The sequence below is a fragment of the Poeciliopsis prolifica genome, unplaced genomic scaffold (genome assembly GCF_027474105.1).
Source record: "Poeciliopsis prolifica strain line A6 unplaced genomic scaffold, Auburn_PproV2 SCAFFOLD034, whole genome shotgun sequence".
NCBI lineage: Eukaryota > Metazoa > Chordata > Actinopteri > Cyprinodontiformes > Poeciliidae > Poeciliopsis > Poeciliopsis prolifica.
In genome coordinates this window covers 4,036,597-4,059,384 of record NW_026562409.1, presented here as the reverse complement: position 1 = coordinate 4,059,384, position 22,788 = coordinate 4,036,597, and the positions used below count along the sequence as shown (strand labels likewise).

Here is a 22,788-nt window from a genome sequence, read left to right as displayed (position 1 = left end):
AATTTATTAGCAAGTTAAAAAAGGTTTAGGTACAAAAATATAAACTCAAACAGTTTTTGCTCTTAAAACTCATCTCAATATTAAATTACTTGCATGAATGTGCTACATTTACTTTCTCTTTGTTGCGTTTCCTTAAATAAATTAGGATATTTTAAACATATTTTTCCCCTTCTCAATAAACGGAGCTCATAGTGGTACCTGGAATGCAATTTCAATCAACAAAGTTTAAAAATAAACATATTCTGAGGCAGAAATGACTCCCTTATTTTTCCCAAAGTTAAAACGTTCGAGTGTGTAAGACTGCAGGTACAGAGAGGATGGTTAAGATTCAGACGCAGGCCTCTATTCAAATATGAAGTTCTCCTTGACATTTTCTGCACAGCACTGGCTGCTCATCCTTGTCGCATCTTCACGCTGCAGATGGAACAGCGCGACCCGGTGACATTTACAAACTCATCTGCCTCAAGGCGATAACATTGTATTATCAGAAACGTCTCCGAAAACTCCCGAGATCTCCGGCAGCGCGCGTCAAATTCACTCAGATTTGCAAAAGGAAGAACAGTTTCTGTTTTTACTTAAAATATATCTGCTAAATTTTCTGACAACAGCAGAAGAAAAAGTCTTAAAATGGACCGTTTTTTGCCACCAGAGGGTGCTATGTGTTGAAACAACGTCAGACATGCCCAGGGGTCCTGGATGGCAGCCAAGGATGCTGTGAACAGTAGCGGGTCAAAGGTGAATTGTAGTGAAAGCAGGGTGAATATAGTAAAAGCAAATGTAAACAAACCATGTAGGGTGGCGTAGAAGTGATGCAATGCAAACGCGTGAAACTACGTGCACAAAAAAAAAACAAAAAACAAGATGAAGTGCTCTGTATGAAGGAGGAAGTGCTCCTTTACTTTATTGAAAATGAGAAATCAATCTGAAGCAGCCAGGAATGCAATGAAGAAACTGAAAGGTGAGCTGTGCGGATTTAGCTTCTGCATTGTTCAGACTCCTGGATGCAAGAAGTTCAAGATGAGACCAAACTGTGCGGCTTCACCCGATGGTTGTGCTTTTTACTCCAGCAGACGGGAACTTTAGAAGTCTGGGCGATCCTTCTTCAGTTTGCTGTAGTCCATGTTTACTGTAAAAAACTGGGAATAGAGACACATTTTAGCTCAAGCATATTATGTCAATTTGAAATACTTCTATTTTTAGATGAAGCTTTAGGTCAAGTTCATCAGATTAGGTCAGCATTAACTAGATTATGTGCTTTCTGAAAGACTTCACAGATCAACACACTAAGCCCTGATAAAACCACTAACACAATGTTTTTCCAAAGTGTCAGCAGTATTGTGTGGTGGAAAAACCCTTGGAGGAGTGTATTTTTATTTACATGACACACACCTTGTACTGGTCGTTTGGACTCAGTTTGTTCCAAGGCTCTGGGTTGTTCTTGCGATCCCAGCTGAGGGACAGAACAGGAATAGCTTTACAGAAAAGGCCACAGTAGGTCACAGACATGCATTTTTCATCAGCAGCGCTTACGAAACGTCGGGGTTTCTCAGGCCCAGGCGAGCCAGGTACAGCAAGGACATGGTTGCCCCGCCACCCATGAAGAAGAAAAGGGGAATCAGCTGTGAGAAAAACAGACTTAAAGTGAAAACATTGGCTTTCATTGGATGCCATAGCAGCAACCTGCACAAACAGGCAGGTCGTCACTGTTTTGACAACACAGGCCAGAAACTCAGTGATAACCTCTGTCTATTGTTAACAATGATCTGCTTAAACCAAAAAATATTCTCAATTACAGTTCCCTACCAAACACAATGTTTCTTCTGAATAAATTAAACAAATAGAGCTTAAAAAAATAACATCCTGCGTTATTTATTTTACCTTCTTGTGTAAAGTCAATAAAGAAATTCAGATTCTAATGAGACAAGTAGAACAGACAAAACAGAAAATAAACTAAAATCAATGTGTCATGAATGGGACTCTATATCCTGGAAAACTGAGGTATTTCTATTGAGTGTCTCTGTCAAACTCTAACTTTGGTAATTTACACAAATTTCAAAGTCAACTAAAGACTCAATTTTATTGAAAGTTCTGAATTAACTGCCTTTAATTAAATTTTAAAAATTGACATAAGAAAATATTAGCTATATACCCAAGACGACTGTAATATTTTCAAGCATCCTTCAATATTTCAAACCGAGGTTAAAATAATAATCCAATATGGATTCCGTCATCTTTGACGAGATGACGGAATAGAGCAGGAATTCAAGCTAACAAAAGTAGCCGTCAAGAAAGTACATCGTCACATCTAGTTTTCGTTTTGGTTAACTATTAACTAACCTTTCTCCGTGTCGTTTATCTTTTTCGTATCTTTAAGACTAAAAGCTTAATTTCTTGACATCCGTTTGCTTTAAACAATTACATTCTGAACTGCATATGAGATACAACGCCAGCTTTGTCCGACATCAAACCTGCTAAGCTAAATTAGCCACAAAAATTTGAAAAGGATCCCGTTTTATCACAAATCCCCCCAAAATTATTTAATACTACAGATAAGCTATCGGTACTTACAGCGGGGTGGCTTCTGATTTGCTTGCGGATTGTAAGAAGCATTTTGACGTCTGAAAAGTCCTCTTTTTCCTCGAAAAAAACAACCGCTTATGTGAAGAAATGCTACTACTGTGCTGACTTTAATCGCTCGTCAGGCGGAAGAAGGTCGATGAGGAATCAGAAAGATGCTTCGCATACTTCCTGACAAATTCTAACCTTAAAAATACCAATAAATACTCTGCGTATCGCTTCTAATGTTCATCCGACTTTCATAGAGCGAATCCTAAATTATTTCACATTTTTAAATTAACGCGATTCTGAGCATTTAAGCACATTTTTAAACAGGCAAAATTGTGGCCAACCGGCCGTTTTTAACCCAAAACGAAGAGACACAAGACCCCACAATGCTTTTCAATGAGCAAAACATTGCTGTAACAAACTGATGTGTTGAAGGCTTTTTTCTGTTAATTACATCAACATAAACTAAAAACACAACATTTAACGTTAGAACATTACATCAGACTAATCAAAAAACATCTTTTATACACAATTTTGAGCCTAATGCCTGCGTGAAAGTTTTTATTTTCAAAAGGCAAACAAGCATAATCATAACATGTATTTTGATTTTCTGAATATGACTGCATAGAATATAGAACAGAATAGAAATAACCTTTATCCGACCTTGTACTTTAAATAACAAGCTTTGGTTAATTTAATCAACTTTCTGTATCTTATTCATAACAAATTTCATAACAATTGACACAAAAATTCACATAATTCAGGACTTGTTCTCAACCTGTGAATGTCGGCAACTCTTAAGTATAATAAATGTAATTAAACTGAAATAAACTTCCACTGTGCTTATAGATTTTTGATAAGTTTCCATTTTTTCATCATTTGAGTAAAGCAAGATTACAAAAAAGTAAATTCACAGCTGTTTCAGTACCCAGCTCAAACCATCAAACCTCCACTCTACCGATAGTTAGCATGAGTTATTTGTGCCGATGTGTGTTTCTATTTATTACATTCACACACTTTGGTTTCATCGGCCCAATTGACATGATTCCTGAAAAAAAAAATGAGTGTATGCATTTTTAGTAATACGTCTTAGAAAAACAGTGTCTTCAATCAGAGGCTTCTTTAAATTCGCCGTAATACAGACTGCTAGAGGAGGTATTTGCTGTCATCACAATCTACAGTAACACTTAAGTATTTTAATGAGTTACATTTTAAAATGTTTTTGAATTTTACATGTATTTTACACTTAAAATAAGACAAAACGAGGTTTTCAGTAAGAATTAGCACATTGTTTTAATTAAATAATTTCTTAAAATTGATGGAAAAATTAGTAATTACAAGTGAAATAATCTGCCAATGGAACAAGACATTTTAATTTATAATATGGGAGAAAGTGACAAATTATTTTACTTATAACAATACTTTTTTCATCATTAAGGAATTATTTACTTAAATCAACCTCTTTTGTCTTTTTGTATTTTTTCTAAAACTTTACCAAAAATCCCAGTGAGATTTTGAGTTTTTGCAGTGTTTATATAGGTTGACGAAAACCTGCATTTCATTTCATCAACACTCCATTAAAACAAGTTTGTTGATGATATCTTTCTTTTTTTACAGCAATAATTCATTTTTCATGTGAATTATAAATACAGCTCAGTTTTATGAGAAAGAAATAAAGAGGAGATCAATGCAATTTTAATTCCCTTTTTATGGCAAGTTATTTCATATTGTATAAAATAAAATCACTTGAATAGTAATATTGGACAACATCAAGCTACAGACAACCGTTTACATTTTTTTTCTGAATACTTTTCAAAGAACTACACACATATTCAAGCCTCAATGTGTAAAAATAAAAATAGATTTAATGCTAGAGGCATAGTTTAGTTCAGCATGTGTTCAGCAGCTGGTTTTGGTTTTTACTTTAAAATTGTAACTCATAATTCAGTCTGGGCTTCGTACATCATTAGCTATGTGTCTTCAGTTTATTAAGAGCTGCAAACTGTGACCCTATATTTAAAACACAGGCACATGAAATGAGTTCTGTATAAACTGTCTTCTGGTTCCAGTTCGTTTCCATTTTCTTCGCTGCTCTTCTGGTTCTTTAATGTTTCTTGGGGGATTTTCCAAACTTAGCATCCAATCCAAGACCTAAAGCAAGAAAAGCACATGTTAAAACCTTAAATGGTGATTTTCTTTCCCACAAATAAAACAACTAAAGCATTTAAATAAGTTGGACTTTTACCCAGGAATACCAGGATGGTGCCGATCCACTGCATGTCAGTCATAACGTTTCCAAACAAAATAACGGAACCGAGGATGGTGAAGAACTTCCTGGTTGTGGTGACGATGGAGCAGGTCAGCGGCCCGAAGTAAACAACCGTCATGAAGATAAAAGTCTGCAGAAAACAATAATATTATTAAATCAGGGCTTCCCAAACTTTCCCATGGCAAATGGCAGGTGAACCTCTTTACAAATGCTACAAAAAGGATTTAATTTTACATTTTTTCCTCACTTTTATGAACTATTCAATAATTATTATATTCATTTTGCGTAAATGCTAACCTCATGCCTTCTGATTTTAACAGGCGATGAGTTCTGTTGTCGAACATTTCCAGTTTGAGGAGCAAAGCAACTTCATAAATTTGACTGAAAGATGAAACAGAAAATAATTATTTCGTGAATTTTCTGATTTGCGTGGTAATTATTTACATTTACTTGAGTAACTTTTTTTTTAAATGTACTTTTAGGAGTATTTTTACTACTTTGTACTTTTTGCTTTTACTTTGGTAATTTGATTATTAAGTTTTTCTACTTTAGTAAAATTTCTGGATTTCTGAATAAAAACATGTTTCAACCAAAATTTCAACAATGACACAAACCTGCAGTTTTTATTAAAGCTTAAGTTTTTTTATTGATAGAAACTGATTTGGAACATTTTTTTTGTTACTTATATGAATTGTTGTCATTTTGGTTGTTAAAATACCAAAATTTCCATTTGACTGTATATTTTGGTCCAACTGATTACATCATCTTTAAATATTAAATGATTGGTAATTTATCAGTTACTCAGCACTTCAGTTACTTTTTACCAAATACTTTTCTGCTCTTGTGTAATTTCTTGGACTTTTTACACTTCAGTAATACTTCCGGGTCCTTCAATAAGTTCATTGAACATATTTTTGTTAATGGCTGAAAACTGATTAAAAAATACAGAATTTTTAAAACACGTTTCCCTCCATATTTCCTCCAAGGCCCCCATGTTGAAGCCCAGAGTGTTGAACCCACCTGGCCCAAAGCGCTCGTCAGCCCAAACAGAAGAATGTTGTAGAAAATGCTGGGATGTTGCTCTGCAAAACTCAGGAAGCGCCAAACTTCTCCGGTCCACAAAACGGCTGAGGGAAGAGATGGACACCAGCTTACAAACAGAACATTAGACAGCAAACGCGATATTAATACAAAGCATCAGATTTCCCAGGTTGAATCGCATGAATTCAAAATAATATAAACAAATAAAAAACAAATCAATGAGAATATTTATTTTTGACCAATTTTAGGATTTTTTTCACATTTTCATCTAAAAACGTTCTCGGGTTAAACGTTCTGGAATCTTAAACTGAGTGAACAGTGCCCCCTGGTGGCTTCACATCTCCACAACAAGGACAAATGTGATGAGTTTGGACAACTGGATGAAATGTTGCATTTTTACAGCTGAACCAGAATAAATAAAAGTATATTTTCTCCAAGTTGCTCCAAGACTAAGATGAATGGCAAAACCTTGTTAATAAATGGGAATCTATTTTACTTTATCTGTAAAAAGTTGAAAATGTTTTCATTTGCACCAAACACCGACATTTGCAGGCCAGGTCGAGTCCATTTGGGCCACAGAAAATTCTCCAGAGGGCCGCAAATGGCCCTCGGACCGCGATTTGGACACTCCTGCAGTAGCTCTTTGGTAATCAGTTTATCGGTCTGCTTGGACTGAATTTTAATGACTGACCAGAAATATACAGAACAGCCTTTAATTGGCTGATAGTGAGAAGGGATGCAACATATTTTTCATTTTTTGCATCTTTTCATACGTTTCTTTAATATGCAGATTATTTCACTGGCAAAATGTCGTCTTAACAAGTCAAATAATCTCTTTGTTGACAATATTAAGGAATTATTAACTAAAAACAAGCTCTTACATCTTGCTAAAAACTCACTTCCAAGTTGGTTTTGTCTTATTTCAAGAGTACTAAGATATTTGCACTAAAAACTGAGCAAAAATATTAGGTACGTTTTTGTGTTTTTGCAGTGCAACACTTAACACATTTTTTTTTTACATTTTATGCATAAAATGAAGCCAGTTTGTGTTTTTTGTTAATATAAATTTCCATTTTTAGCAGCAACAAAGGAACAAAGAGATAAATATTGATGGTGAAATGTTATAAAGTGACACCTTTACACACTAAGCCAGCCGCTGCTTGTGTTGAGCCAGGTGATTCTGCTGTTTCTCCCCCACAGCAGGAAGGATAATAAGTCTGTGAAAAGCTCCCGGCTGAATATTCGTATCGATGAGCGTTTGGCAGAGAGCGCCACCGACTCACCCAGACCCAGAATGAGCGTGGACCACATGTTGATGTTCAGCATCATGTGGTTGGCGCCAGTCTGGAAGCGGGCCCTCATGTGATCCTGGGCGACGCCGGTGAGTCCATCCAACGTCAGAGACACCAGCTGGAACCGAAGCAGGCGTGATGAGCAGAACAGACATGAGAAATCAAATTCAGATGACGGCATGGCTGCGTTTACGCACCAGCAGGATCTCCCCGAAGCCGAAGATGTGGTCGTCTGGCGTGGCGCCGGCGGCTTTGTTGGGTTTGTAGAGAAACAACGCAACGCCACCGACGATCAGCAGCACACACAGATACTTCGCCAGAGGATATTTCTTCCTCAGTATCGTTACGCCGAGGATCATAACTGCAACAAACACAAAGGATTTAATTTTCACCATAAGCATGTCATTCCTGAGAGCAAAACAAACAGAGCAATGAGACGAGCGTTAAAAGATGAAGCTATAATATCAATTCTGCTAGAAATATACAAACGCTTTTTAATAATTTATTTAAAACGATCTTTCTCCACGTTGGAGTAATTATACAACACTGGACTGAAATTACATTTATACAAAAGATTAGGGTAACTAGAAAAATAAAAACAAGATATTTGGGAATTTTTCAGAGTTCTGAGATTAAGGTCAAATTATGAATAAAGAATTGAATTTTTCAGAAAAATAAAAGACAAAAAGTAAAAAAAATAAGAGGAAAAAAATCTGCAAGAAATAAACTCACATTTCTGCTTTAAAACAAATTCAAAATTCTGTATTTTTAAAAAGTCAGAATTCTGCATAAAAAATAATAAAAAAGTACAAATTTAAAGTAAAATACAAAGTCAAAATTATGCCACGAAAAAGTCAAAACTTTGCATTTAAAAAGTCAAAATTTTGTATTAAAAAGAGTAACATTTCTTAGAAAAAAGTCAAATTTCTGAGGTGAAAAATAAAATTAAGTCTTTTTACTTTTTTCCAGCAGCCCTAAACCTTTTCCATCCATCTATACAGAAATGTCTCACAAGTAAAATACATTTAATCACAATAAAATGTAAGATGACTATTTATTTAACAATTTTTTTTTTCAAACAAATTTAAGATGTTGTCAGGCCTTAATTTTAACACAAAAATGTGCAACTTTGTAAGGATGGAAGTCCATTATGCAAGGATTTATTAAACATTTAAACATCTTAAAAATATGCTATCAATCCTGATTAGGTTCAGTTAAGTTTTTAAACATTTAGAGGTTTACATGCTGCTTAGTAAACCTACAAGCATTTTAAAACCTGAGTTTTACATTTATCACCAAATGCCAGATTATGCACTTCCTCTGCAACATGTACACAGAAACCACAGTTTCTTTCAAATTAATTTTCCGACCACAAATGTTCAAGCATGCATAAATCACTTCCCTAAATGCAACTAGCAGGAAGTTGAAAAGCACAAATGATCTGTTATTTATTATGAATTTAATGCATTTCAAATTACCTGGTATGGGTTTGCAGGATTTCCCCAATACCTAAAACAATAAAAATCCTGCTTTAGGACACAATAAAAACACATTTTATACTTAAATCAGTTCCTGATTCCAGTGAATTTTAATGGAGATTCACCTGTGTGGGATAGTTGACGTATTGGAGGGCGGAGTTACTGGAAACCATCGCTCCCAGATAGGAGAGCGAACACAGGCCATAGAGCCAGCTTTTGGTGTGATCCACTTTGGAGCTTTCAAAACACTGGATCACTGTTTGATAGAGAGAAAAACAAGATTGAATTACTGATTTCTCATGTTTCAGTGTGAAAAGTTGCAGTTCATGCAGGTACTTACAGATCTTTGCAAAAACACTGTTGATGATGCACTGGATAAAGACCAGCGTCCGTGCAAAAGTAAACTTCTCCCCATTATAATTACCTCGAGTGCTGCAAGAGTCATACAGACCACAGATTATTCCTCCATTTTTTATTCAAAACACATTTCACCAGCTGCAGGTTTGAGATTGCAATCATGGTAATTAAAAAACAGTGACATTAGCCATATTTAATATTACAAGCATTGGTTATTATGTAAAACCAGATATGACCTGAGGTCATTTCATGGAGAAAATGACTAGAAAAACTAATTCATTACTTTAACGCCTGCTACTTTTGTTGATTAATCCTCATCTAAATACTTAACTCCCAATTTTAATTCCCATTTTTAATTCACTATTAGAAAACAAAAAATACAACTGTGGTCTAAAACCTGTCTGAACTTCTAATCATTTCTGCCTGTAATGTGATTTAATTAATACCAATTTTCCAACTTAAAGGTTGAATTTGGTCAGGACACATAACCTGGCAGAGCCAAAAAAGGCATTTCATACAGAAATTCAAATAAATGAATTTATTTCGGTTTGAAAATCAGGAAATGTAATAAAAATAAATATTCCAGAAGTTCATTAGTGTCACAAAATACATAAATGTCACAAATTGCGTAAAATAAGCTTTTAGAACCATCCCAAATTACCAATTATATGTCTGCTATTAAATCAAACAGGCAAAGTTATGCAAAAATAAAATTCAATCAGTAAAAAAAAAGATGTTTTTCTTGGTTTGAAACTTTTTGAATTCAGTGTACATAACAAAAAGCTCATCAATAACTGTCCCAGTAAATGTGCAACATTAGGAAATAACTGGCTAAACGATGATTTTGAACTGTTTTTGCTTACATTGTCTCCTGCAGTATTCCGTAATAAAAATAACACACGAAGACTCCGAAGAAACAAACGATGAAGCGGATCCGCAAATTGTCCCACAGCGAGGCGGGTTTCCCTGCTGCCTTCCCCGCAGCCATACCGTCCTCCACCAGCCCGGGCAGGTTCACCAACACCGCTCCGCTCCCCACTCCCCGCACGCCGGTGTCCCGCTCCACTATACCCACTGGGAAGAACCTCCCGGAACCGCCGGTATCGGGTTTCTGTTTTATCCCGAGGATAAAAGTTTTGCTGGGATTTCTCCCGCACTGTGGCTGGTAATTACCAAGGCGTCAGACAGTCGGTTTCCACAGACTGTCAAGCGATTCAGATCGGCTAAATATCACTACATTTTATCTGTTTACACATTAATTATTCCGAATATTTTTCTATTTACAATATTAAACCATTAGTGCAGCAGCAGTTAGTGTTTTCATTGAGTGATATCTTATATTTAGACGATTAAAAAAATCCAAAAGGACCCTGGAGCGTTACAATTTTAGCCTGAGTTCTTAAATCATCAATAAACAAATATTTATTACAGCGAGAACTTGTAGATTTATTCAAGCATAGCGAAATTGACTACCTTAGCGTGAAAACAATTTCAAGTATTATTATTAATGACAGCAGTAAGCGGGGGCTATGATTTCCATACAGGCAATAAATGAGGACAGCTAAGCCTGAAAAGGAGGGCTTCTTGAACTGGCAGCGTACCTTTTTGTCGTGTCGTGATGTGGATTGATTTCATTGGTCCATGTAAGTATTAAAGCTCCTCTTTGAGCCAATCACAATACAAACCGCAAATCCACGTGTCGAAAACCGAAACTCATAGTTATCTTATTTTGTTGTTCCATATTTATTGTGTTGTAATTTTTTTCAGCAATTTTCTTTATTCGGTATAAAAGTAGTTTTAAAAACAGAAAAAAAACTTTCAATTGGTACCTTAGTAGTTAATTTACTATTTAACACATTCCACACACAAATACTGTACCGATATTTAAAAGGCTTAAAAAAAAACTAAAAACAATTAAGACACACAGCACAGTACTTTTGCTTTTTATTCAACACTGCACTTAATAATCCAAACCAACTTACATAAAAAAAGATAGAATAAAATTTGATTTCAGTTTTAATAAGTGTGGACAAAAAGAAAACAAGAACCTGTGTTTTCCACACTATTTACTGCTACACTTTATAAAAGATGAACAACAACAAAAAAGCAATATTGACCTTGTTTTAAAGGATGATCAGTAGTTATGGTTTCCAGTTTTGGTTCTCCAACCACATCAATTGTTTTTGTTAATAAGGCTTAAACCACCAAAACCTCCTTTTTGAGTAATTGAGAATGTAAAAATTCACTACAAATCAGCTGAATTATAACTATGTACATTTTAGGCAAGTAAATCAAAACTTCACGTCCTACTTGTAAAATTGCAAACATAAATATATAGCAATGAATCCTTAAAAAAGTAAGAAAATAAATAGTCTATCCTAGCATCTGTAGAAAAGAAGGGGATGAGTATTAAAATATATTTTTAATCAACACATTTAGCATATAAATTCACCTCATACTTGTTTTCTAGTTAATGCCTATAACAGCTGTTTCTGAAAGTAAATCCACTTACTTGACATGAAAAAAAAATCCTGGGAAATTGAAGACATGAAACCAAAACCTGAAAAGATCCTTCAGATAGAAATAGCCAACAAAAAGACTGAATTTTATGTCACATTATCCTGAAGAATGTAAGCAACGAATGCTTACAGTCGCACAGAGTGTAATGGTAAAGATGCCCACAGCAACGAGACACGTAATCGTCAGTCTGCATCAAAACATCAGCAAATGTTCCAGGTTCTGGCAGTGCATTGTTGTGCAGTCCTGAGAGACGCCGTTTAGGTTTTACGCCTACTGCATGCCCAGGTGCCTGGTGGGGGAGGCTTGACCCGAGCAGCCAGTGACGGGCGACACGGACAGGCCCCGAAACAGGAGGTCCATGGAGGGCAGCAGGGGCTTCAGGAGGCTGACTGGGCAGAAAGCGGAGCCTCCATGGGGGGTAAAGTTGACTTTATTAGGGTCCGGGCAGGAGGGCTGCAGGAGCTGCTCATCTGGAGAGGCAGACCTGGAAATAAACAGATTCAAAGAGGACATAGAATCAGCGCTAAAATACACCAAGAATCATTTTAAACACTTCGAATTAAGTTATGAACGTCTTTGTTTAAAGCTACAGTGCGTCACTTTGATTAAAAAAAATATGTTTTTGAGATATTTGTTGAAATTCTCACTACATGTGACAAGTATGGTATGACAATCTGATAATTTGTGAAGAAATTAAAAACAACCAATCAGAGCCAGGAGGCGGTTCTTAGCGCTGTCAATCACCTTCCTTGCTCTCTGGTATGCTTCTGCTAGCGTAGCATGTTGTGAATGATAAATCTAGCTAACATGGCCACCAAAGATGGCGCATAAACGTTAAGTTGTTTCTCTGCTATTTGCACATTTAGCAGCAAGTACATGAGGATGGTTGACAGCACTAAGACCCTCCTCCGAGCTGTAACTGGTTGTTTTTGGTTGGGAGCGGTGCATCTTTTCAGGTGGAGGAGATGGATTTTTCCACAAATTATACAGAGATGAGAATGTAAAGTTAAGTAGTAATTTTGGTATTTAAAGGATAAAAATCACAATAATTCATAAGTAACAAAAACATCAAATCAGACAAAAGGAACTTTTCCCAAAACATTTTTTTTTTCATAAAAATCTTTTGATAAAATCTCCAGGTGTGTGTCTTTGATGAATATTTGGCTAAAACATGTTTGTTTATCATTCGGTGGGTTGAAAAATTAAGAAATTTTAATCAAGTAAGAGTAGAAATACTTAAAAATAAATTTACTCAAATAAAAGTAAAAAGTAAAGCGTAGAAAAAATAGTCCAAAAACGACATTTTTTTAAGTTGAATCGAGTAAAAGTAACTAGTTACAACTCAACTCTGATTACAAAGCGCCTTTGTGGACCTTCAATATTTATATATTAGTCACTCGACCGACTAAAACTTACATTGCTTCCTCACAAACTCGAACTCGCTCGCAGCCTTCTGGCGGGACGCGCTGGAAGGAGCAGGTCTTGTTTGGACGGGGCGAAGAGGAGCAGGGCTGCTGAAGAGGAGCTTCCAGTGCGAACGAAGGAAGCGGCGCTGATGAAGAGGAGCACAATCCTTCACCCTCCGCAGGCTCTGCAGACACACACACATCACTAAACACAGGAACCGAAAACTGATAATTCAGCGTTACGCTCTGAAAACAGTCCAGAATCCAACCTCGGTCCAACGTGGGGCACGGCGGCGGGGAGGGGGACGATCGTGATGCGTTCAGGTGGCACGGGGAACCGGACGGGAGGGACGAGTCGAGCGGACATGGAGACAGGGAGGGAGACGGGGGGGATGGGGACGGTTCGCTCTGAGAGCCGCTGCTGCATCTCTGAGCCGGGACAGGAGCTCTGTGGCCGTCTGGGATATCCAAGATCTGGAACATTCAGCTGAATTAACTTAAACACATTATTATAAATAAAATGCACAAGAGTAAAGCTGTCACTGTGACAATGAACTGACGAATAAGTTACTCCGATGAACAATAATATTGTTGCTTTGAGACGAGGCCTGGACAATAAATCAGTAGAATAGACACCTGATCAATATCAAAAGAAAATATGTCTGTCAGAATATTCAATATACCGCACAGCATTCTGGGAGATGCAGGCAGAGGAAAGACTTTAGCCGCTCAGTTCTCACTGCTAGCTAAGAAATGTTGGTGGAATCAACTCATTCACTCCCTCTTCGGATAACTGCTTGAATGTAAAAAACAACATTCGCGCCATCAGCTTGGCAGCATTTTAGGAAATGTAAAACTCAAAGGCAGAACTCGGTGGGCCGACCTCATCGTCTGGTTCCTCAGACACAAACACTTCCTCCAGCTCCAAGCTGAGACCCTCGACGCTCCGCCTCAGCCGCGGCGCGAGCCTGTTCAGAGGCATCATGGGAACTGTCTGCAGAAAAACGGTTAAATGTGACCCGTCATGTAGCGTTTTTGGCCTGCTTTAGGGCGTCTTCCTACTTTAAATCTAAATAAACTGCCAGGCCTCCCAGCTCAACGTTTCCTCACACTGAGAACACTTGTGGTTCCCAGCAGCCATTGCACAGCGAGTACAGCGGTAAAACCGGCTCACCAAACATGCTGGCATCCCATTTGTGTTGCTAGGTAACAGGTGGAACTCTGCTGGGGTTGCTAGGTTACAGGAAGTGACTTAACAATCAAAAGGATTTTGAAATGGTTAATTTCCAGACACCAAAATAACATTAACTTATTGCCACAAATCAGCTGTTTTTTTTAATTTTAAGCATTTGGATTGTTTATAGAAGCAGTTGAGATCCAAACAGAAGTATGAAAATGGGAAAAATGTAAATTTTACATTAAAAATTGGGGCAATTAAATTCCTAAACTAATATAGATCTAACCAGAACTATAATTATTTACAATTAAGACCAAAATTATTTGAAATCAAGTAGATTAAGATCTAAGATAATTTTCATTCGGCCAAGAAGTTTGTTTCTGATAGATAATGACACCTGGATCTCTAACAACACAATGAAACATTGATACATTATTTTTTTAAATAGGTTTTTGTGGAAAGTCAATGTTTTTTTGGCAATAAGTTCATGCTTTTTGTGTGTGGAAAATCACCAGTTTGAAAAACTTCTGGAACGTAACATCACAATTCAGAAGCCCAGTCCGTTACCTAGCAAACCAAAGTGGAGCTCCAGCATGTTTGGTCAGCTGGTTTTACTGCAGTATTTTGTTTGTTGTTGACTTAATATCCAGAAACCATTTACTGCATTCTTGTTGGTTGTGCAGGAGGCTCCACTTCTGCTTTTCAAAGATGCATTGTTCTACAATCGCGCGTCTGCTTGTAGTCATTTTCACATGCAAATAACTAGAAATGATAAATGTCGAGTTGGAGGCGTGGCCAGCTGCAAGTTATTTGGATTTAAAGCGACGGGAGGCTCTAAAACAGCTCATTATGAATAAATTTGTGCATAAACACAAACAAACACACATTTCGCAATAACAAAGTACCTGAGTGACGCCTGCCGCCTGTCCTGCTGCCTGTAGCTCATATCCTGCAGAGGGAGGAGCGTTCCTGGAGCGCTTTTGCAGATGGTGCCTCAGTTTTGCCACCTGAGGGCAGAAAGGAGATAAAACTGATTTAGGATCCAGTTCGACTGACTCTGAATGGGAAGGGTTACGAACTTTCCCCTCGGGTCCTGTTAATATTTCAAGCTAAAGGCGTGAAAAAGCGCTGTTTTAAACTTTATTAGTTAAGTACTTGCCTCCTTCAAGTGCTCTGCACTTCCCCAAGACGCTGAGCGCTTGTGCCCACCCACACTCCTCCTTCCCCGGGTCTCCTCTGTCCAGGAACATGGAGTCTTTAAAAACACACACAGTCAGATGAACAAGGAGTCCAGTGTGTCGCCTCTCACACTCTTGAGGCGGGAAAACGCGGTTCAAAGCAGGGGTCAGCAGGTTTGACCTGTGAGAGGAACTCTACGTTTTCTGCTGAGCCAGCAAACGGCCGCCAGCTCTGCGGCTCTGAGAGACGCCGAGGCCCACAGCTGCCTCACACACCTGTCCCATAACAGCTGTGCACAGGAAGGTGACAAGAAACCACTGTGAGCTGCACCAACAGCCCCGCTTCCCCCAACGCGCACTGCAAAAACACAAAACCCCGTCGAGTCTTTTCGACGAAACCAACTTATAAGTTACTTTTTTAGGAAGCTGCAGGAGGAGCTTTTATTAAGTCAAGAATTTCTTAATATTGAAGAAAAATATTATGTTCCACTGGCAAGTTTTTATTATATTGTGAAATAATTTACCAATGGAACTACTACTTTTTAAAAACAATTTTAATGATTTACTTAAAACAAGAGTTTTAATCTTCTTGAAAAGTTACTTTTAATGTAGTTTTGTCTCAATTCAAGAGTTAACTGAGACATTTTCACTGGAAACTAAAAGAAAAATTGCTTGGTAATATGTTGTGTTTTTCCAGTGAAATTGACAAAAAGCCGCTGTGAGCTGCAAAAACACAAAATCAAGCATTTCTGTTGAGTTTCTAGTGCAAACATCTTAGTACACTCGAAATAAGACAAAACTAACTTACTACTGACTTTTCAGCAAGAAATGTGACATTAATTAAAGTCAATAGTTACATAAGATGAATAACTTATAACTACATCATTCTATAAGTGAAATAATCTGACAATATTGAGGAATTATTGACTTAAAACAAGCCTCTACAGTTTCATCTTATTTCAAGTGTCCTAACATATTTGCACAAGAAACCACTGTTTGCTGCAAAAACACAAAATCTAACAAAGTCTTTTTGGTCTAGTTTCTGCTACAAACATTTTTGAAGTAGAAGACGTTCCACTGGCAGATTATTTCACTCATAATATGGAAAAATTCTGCTAGAACTAATCAGCTTTTAAATCAATATTATATAGTTATTTGCTTAACACAAGTGCACTGAGGTATTTTGAGTAGAAAGTTGACCAAAGATGAGAAACGTCCCCCATCCAAACCTCATGATCAAACACAAACTCGGCGCCTCGTTGGACTCAAACTTATTTTCCCCACAAACAAGCAAACATTAAAGTTTCACTTCTTCTTTTTACCCTCCATACCGATTTCTTCACATTGACTTTAGATCGTCTGCCAGCTGCAGCCTGGTCGATCCCTGTGAGCTGCTGGTTCTGGACGTTCATCCCGACCGGACTCTGGGTTGGACCGGCAACGCTAAAGCTTTGGTTTCTCATCGATCGGCTTCCCAAACAACCCGCCCCGCTCTGTGGGCTCCATTACATTCATCCGCTAACTTCCTTTCCCTCAGAAATACAACCTCATCTCAAAGTGCCAGCTTCAAAACGCTACAGAAAAATTTTCTCCTGCAGGATAAAAATGCATATCATGTCCTGCAGGCTAAATAGGTCAGAATACAGCATTGGTGAGTCATTCAGTGACACTGGAATAAAGTTACAGCCCCCCGTCCTCCATGTAATCATCCAGATCTGACATCCCGCCCTTCCCATAACATGAGCAGGGCATCATGGGACACCAACCTATAAAAAGACCTGAAACGTAGATGAGAATGTGGCCTGCATGGCTAAAGTTTCCATCTAAACGGAGCAGAGCAGCGACTTGCATCTGCAGATCTGTGATCAGAATTATGTTATTAGCTTCTCAAATGACTTAAATCTAAATAAAGAGGAGTTTATGACGACAAGGACTTAAAATAGGCAACAAATAACCAGTTTTCCATCTTCAGGTTTGATAGAACACTGCAAAAAAACTAAATGTTACCAAGTATTTTTGGTTTAATTTAGTGCAGATATATTATAGGACACCAGAAATAAGACAAAACTAACTTATTTGATAAAAACTGCTAAACTTTTGAATTGGCTTAAAACAAGCTCCTATCTCTTTCTGCAGAGTTACTTGTTAGTTAGTTTTGTCTTATTTCAAGTTTAATCAGATATTTGAACTAAATTAGACGAAAAAATGTTTTTGTGTTTTTGCGGCGAAGGTGACAAGAAAACAATATGAGTTGCAAAAACACAGATCTTACCAAGTATTTTTTCTTTTTCTCATTCCAAAACTAATATAGATCTAACCAGAACTATATTTATCTACAATTAAGACCAAAATTAAGATCAAACTTGAAATAAAACAAAACTAACTCAGAAATAACTTTTCAGCAAGATATATGAGTTTGTTTTAAGTAGACAATTATTTAATTTTAATGAAAACGTTCTAGTACTATTGGTAGATTATTTAATTTATAACGATTCATTTTTACCATGATATAAGTAAAATAATCTGCCTATGAAACGAGAACATTTCCATCACTACTGACAAATTATTTACTGGAAACAAGGTTCTGTTTCTTGCTGAAAAGTTACTTCTAATGTAGTTTTGTCTTATTTTAAGTCTACAAAAATATTTACACAATCAGAATAAAATTACACCAGTTAAAAATCTTGATATTTGCAAAAACAAATGGGTGAAATTGACTATTTTATAAAATCAAAGCAGCAAGATGCAATATTTAGCAAACATTATTAACATTAACATTGACAAACGTTTTGGTTGAAATTCCCTCCACATGTGGAAATCTGAACTCGTTTACTCTGCCTTTGGTGCGTGCGTGCGTGTGTGTGTGTGTGTGTGTGTGTGCATGCGTGCGTGTGTGTGTGTGTGTGCGTGTGCGCGTGTGTGAATGAACGAATGGGAAACACATGTAAAGAGTTTTGCATAGTCCGTCTAAGGTTACAATGACCTGAATAGGCTGCAGGCTTTCATCATTCATAAATAAAGTCTCTAAAATTGTTTATTTTGTAGTTTTACAGTTTCACTCATAATTAGCCAAATATTTGCAGAAATATTCAGAAATTCCGACTCTTTTCTAATGTTTCAACACATATCAGAGCGATTTAGTGGTATTTCTGGTTAAGCCGTCCGACGTGAAGCAGCGGAGCTTCGGGACGGTTGGTGGCGAGGCGGGGGGATGGGCCGAGGTCAGGAGGGGTCGTTCCCTCACAATGCAGGCGAAGCGGGTTCATGCGGGCCTTAAACTGTGTCAGCAGCCAGGATGAAGATGATGCTAAGTCTTTGTGCACCAGATACAGTGGAGGGGCGGCGGAGGGGAAGCAGCAGTTTGAGGAAGAACAAAAACGACTATTTCCAGTTGGCTGGTTTCCAGGCGCTGCATCAAACTGGAAGCCCAGACACCTGCAGATCTCTGGGTTTTACGCCTCGGCCCGGAGCCGAGGCGTTCGGGGGTTTGACCTGTCTGCAGCAGGTTTCATCTGATCTAACATGTTCAGCCCTGGGCAGGAAACCAGCAATACGGACAAAAAAAAAGACCTTTTTCATGCCAAATCAGACTCTAATTGATTTATTTACCTTGTTTTTGGTTGCTTTCTCATCTACGACAGAGTATTAGAGCCACTATAAGAAATAAAAAAAAAACAATTATGAGAATAAAGTCAGAATGTTATGAGAATACAATATGTTGAAATTTTATTTTTGCAATATTCTAGTAATATTTTTACTTTACTTTCATAACTTTATTTTACAACTTTATTCTTATAATATTCTGACTTTATTCTAGTAATATTATGACATTATTCTTGTATTTTTATAACTTTAGTCTCATAATTTTATTTTTTAACTTATTTTTTTCTTAGTATGGTCATATTACTGTCTTTCTTTTCTAAAAACACAATTACAGAAAATATTTCAAAAAGTGGCTTTTATTTCAACCATCTTTTCTGACCACAATGTTTTAGGCAATGAGAAATTTAATTTAATTACAATAAAATAGTCATAATATTAAAGAAAAAAAGACACAATTTAACCAAAAAACGTATAAAAATTCTGAGAAAAAACTTGATTTAATGAGAAAAAAGCTGTTAGTTATCAAGTCCATGTGATTCTTTCTTTGAAATAGACTCTGTTGTTTGCACAATCATTTTAAAATCCAGCTGCTGATAATAATTTGACAAATTGGTCACAAGGAGTTCTCATAAACTTACTTCATTCTGGTAACATTACAGATTTATTTCTTCAATATTATTACTTTAATCCAATAAAAATAAATCACAGCTTGGTCCTAATCTTGCATTGAGGAGTTGACCTGAAGAAACCGTAAAACAAGATGGCCGCCAACACTCTGAACTATGGAAACCCAAACATTAGTAAAAAAATGCCAGTTTTTCCAACGATTAAATCTTAAAATACCCCAAATTTTAATTTGCCCTAATCCCTGAGCACTTAAGCTAAAACTTAGTTGCTAATTGGAGGGTTTCAGGATAAAATGGCGTCTACCTGAGTGGCTTTGTCGTTGGCGGCGGCGTCTGCCTCTCTGGGCCACTGGCCCTGCAGATACGGTCCAACAATCGTATCCAGAGAAAGAGTCCGGCGGATCGTGGGCCTCGGCGGACGAGCGGCAGTTTTATCAACTTTAGAAACAGAAAACAACATAAACAATAAATGCATAATGAAGCATAAGTTGGTGACAGATGAATACAAAATGGTGCATCACTGTGAAAAGAAGATTTTCATTTTCAGTCTGTTTTACTTTGAAACAACAAAATAAAAGGACTTGTTCTCGTTATTTGTTAGAAGCGTCCATATTTAACTGTATTTTAAAGGCTTCTTTTAACAAGTTAGGATAAGTTTATGGTCTATGCAAAACATATTCATTACATTTTTTGTAAATCATTCTTTAATAAGATCTTAGTTTGTTCAGTTCTATCTATTTTGAAAGTTAGCTGTTTTAGGATGTCTAGTCACTTTAAGTCCAAATTATCTGCTGCTGGCCAGGCCCCCAAACTCGATATTCACACTCGCCCATAAAAATAACTACAAACAGAAAAGCAATTATACAACCGTACCACTTTGAAAAGCAAAAGTGGTGCCTCCTGCACAACCAACAAGACCCTAGTAAGTGGTAAGTCAACAACAAAATACTTATCTGTTCCAGCAGCCATTGTACAGCACATACAGCGCTAAAACAGAAATCCAAAACCCCCAAAAGTTGCTACCACTGGTTTCACAGTCAAATTGTCGACATAATGCACTAAATCTTTACTGCATGAGTGATATATAAAAGAAAAAGGGACTAATTATCAGCTCTGCAACAACTAGATGACAAGGTCAGGAAAAGGTTTTAATTGTTAAAAATTTGCGAGGGAGAGGAAAGTAGGTCAGGTACGCTAGCTTGACTTTGACAATCTTAACACGTAGGTTTGCTGCAGAATTTGGTTCAATTGAAAAAAAGGCAACCGACAGACCAATTCTCTGACAAATCATCAAGAGAAATTAGGTTGAATGTTCCACTACTGTGTTCAGATGATTACTTATCGCGAAATAAATAAACATCAAGCATGAAAACATAAAACTCTAATGTTCTGTTCTGTGTGGGAAATGTTTGCCTGTTCTTTGGTGTTGAAAAAGTGATCATATATAATAATATCAGTTTCACAAATAAGGAAATACTTAATCTGCTAATATCAGATTATTATCAGTTACAGTCCTGCTACCGATAATAACCTGATACTGATCTGTTTGCTACGACTTTATTCTGGTAGTTTTCTGACTCTCATCGTTTATTTCCCACCAACCTGTAAGCAAATCCACATTATGCTGTCTTATACAAAATATAAATAACATGCAGATGTGAGTGTCATAGACCTAGTTAAAGTAAGTCTGAGGGAAACAAAGAGGCCTTTAAAACTGCTGCTGCTGCTGCTGCTGCTGCTGCTGCTGCTGCTGCTGCTGCTGCGTTAGCGTTGAAAACTCCAGCAGGTCACAGTGCAAAGGGCCATTCGAGTGTCTGAATCACATCATGAGAGGAAAGTTATGTTTCAGGGTTACTAACCTCCTTTGTTGACATAACTTTCTCAGAGTTGAAAGTCTAATTGTTCGGATTATGACAGGAATGGGGCATTTTTAGAGCTACAAGCCTTTCTGTCAATCAAGCACTGCAAAAATAGAAACTTTTACCGAGTAATTTTGGCCCATTTTTTTAAATGCAAATATCTTTGTACACTAAATAAGGCAAAACTAACTTGGAATAAAGTCTTCAGCTAAATATAGGAGCTTGTTTTTAGTCAACAATTTGTTAATATTGATTAAAAAATGTCTTAATTTGCCAATGGAGCTGGTATTTTGTCATCAATATTAAGGAATTATTTATTAAAACAAGCTGCTACATCTTCCTGTAAAGTTACTCATATGTTACTTTTGTTTTATTTCAAGTAATTTGTACTAAACTATACCAATATTCTGTGGTGAGATGTTGTGTTTTTGCAGTCTAGATGAAGCTTACAACTAACAATTATTTCAGTGACTGATTATTTGATTGTTGACGCTGATGATTAATCAATTATTTGATTAACAAATTTGTAAACCCTGATACATATCAACCTATTTTGTCATGGAAAATTAGTTTTCTCCTATATACATTTTCATATTTTTCTTGTTAGAAGATACAATAATTCACCTGTGTGTGTGACGGGAAGCTTTCGTTTTACGTGCTTGATGACGTCACAAATGATCGGCGTTTCTTCGATTACATCGATTTTTGTATTTTGTTTAACTCCGCTTGTTGCCATTTATTGCTTTAGTTGCAGGAAAAGTAACGCAAAATGTGAAGGTTCCGTTTTGCAATTTAGAAGCAAAAATAAAAAATGTAACATTTATAAAGCAACTAAAAAGTGGCTGCAGTGTCTCCGCGGTGCGTGGAGGTGGATTTACCCGCTCTGGGCTCCATGCACTGGGCTCCTCTCTGCAGCTGGAACGGGACGGTGGCTCGGAGGGGCTGCAGGATGGGGTTGCTGCATCCCCGCGGCGCTGCGCCGCTCCGACCCGACATGCCCACCCTGTCCTCCTCCCCTCCCGCCCCGCACGCACGCACGCACCCACTCCACGTATGAAAACACACACTTTCACTGACTTCAGAGTTCCCGTCGCGGCTCCGTTTTCCAATCAGTCCCTCCGAGTCGCCGGACGCACAAACTGCAGGAGTTTGAACGGAATCTAATCCGCAGCCTAATCCCGGGTGAATTATCTGATGAGAAGCGATCGCCTCACATTCCGTGGTTCCTTCTGCAGAGTGACAACCTGTGCGAGTAACTCGTGTGGCACTTTTTTTCTAATTCAAGCGGGTCTGGTTGGTCGCTGCAGAATATTTCTGAACGCCTATTGGGCGTCACATCCATCTGTCTGCTTGAAGGAGAGCAAAACTCCTCCAGCCCCCAAAGAGAAGAGGAAAAAAAAACAAAAACATCCCACCC

General features: G+C 37.3%; 3 protein-coding genes across 4 annotated transcripts; all 3 read right to left on the bottom strand.

The window, feature by feature from the left end:
• Positions 1-867: 867 nt before the first annotated feature.
• On the bottom strand, positions 868-2,779 carry ndufa4a (NDUFA4 mitochondrial complex associated a). Its single transcript, XM_055052148.1, has 4 exons — positions 2,569-2,779; positions 1,531-1,619; positions 1,390-1,450; positions 868-1,136 (listed from the first exon to the last, which is right to left on the bottom strand). The coding sequence occupies exons 1-4, from the start codon at positions 2,608-2,610 to the stop codon at positions 1,080-1,082; spliced, it is 249 nt and encodes an 82-aa protein (XP_054908123.1). The 5' UTR covers positions 2,611-2,779; the 3' UTR covers positions 868-1,079.
• A 1,476-nt stretch (positions 2,780-4,255) lies between these two features.
• slc35b1 (solute carrier family 35 member B1) lies at positions 4,256-10,337 on the bottom strand. Its single transcript, XM_055052145.1, has 9 exons — positions 9,866-10,337; positions 8,986-9,077; positions 8,771-8,901; positions 8,646-8,676; positions 7,365-7,528; positions 7,159-7,285; positions 5,855-5,961; positions 4,811-4,964; positions 4,256-4,716 (listed from the first exon to the last, which is right to left on the bottom strand). The coding sequence occupies exons 1-9, from the start codon at positions 9,988-9,990 to the stop codon at positions 4,670-4,672; spliced, it is 978 nt and encodes a 325-aa protein (XP_054908120.1). The 5' UTR covers positions 9,991-10,337; the 3' UTR covers positions 4,256-4,669.
• A 587-nt stretch (positions 10,338-10,924) lies between these two features.
• On the bottom strand, positions 10,925-22,625 carry fam117aa (family with sequence similarity 117 member Aa). Of its 2 annotated transcripts, XM_055052142.1 has the most exons (8): positions 22,250-22,625; positions 19,817-19,950; positions 15,265-15,360; positions 15,011-15,112; positions 13,812-13,922; positions 13,198-13,402; positions 12,939-13,113; positions 10,925-12,006 (listed from the first exon to the last, which is right to left on the bottom strand). In XM_055052142.1, exons 1-8 carry the CDS (start codon positions 22,365-22,367, stop codon positions 11,793-11,795), a joined length of 1,155 nt encoding a protein of 384 aa, XP_054908117.1. In that variant the 5' UTR covers positions 22,368-22,625; the 3' UTR covers positions 10,925-11,792. The 2 variants fall into 2 exon arrangements, with proteins under 2 accessions (XP_054908117.1, XP_054908119.1); XM_055052144.1 differs by lacking the exons at positions 19,817-19,950; positions 22,250-22,625 and adding an exon at positions 16,615-17,311.
• Between the last annotated feature and the right edge of the window lie 163 nt (positions 22,626-22,788).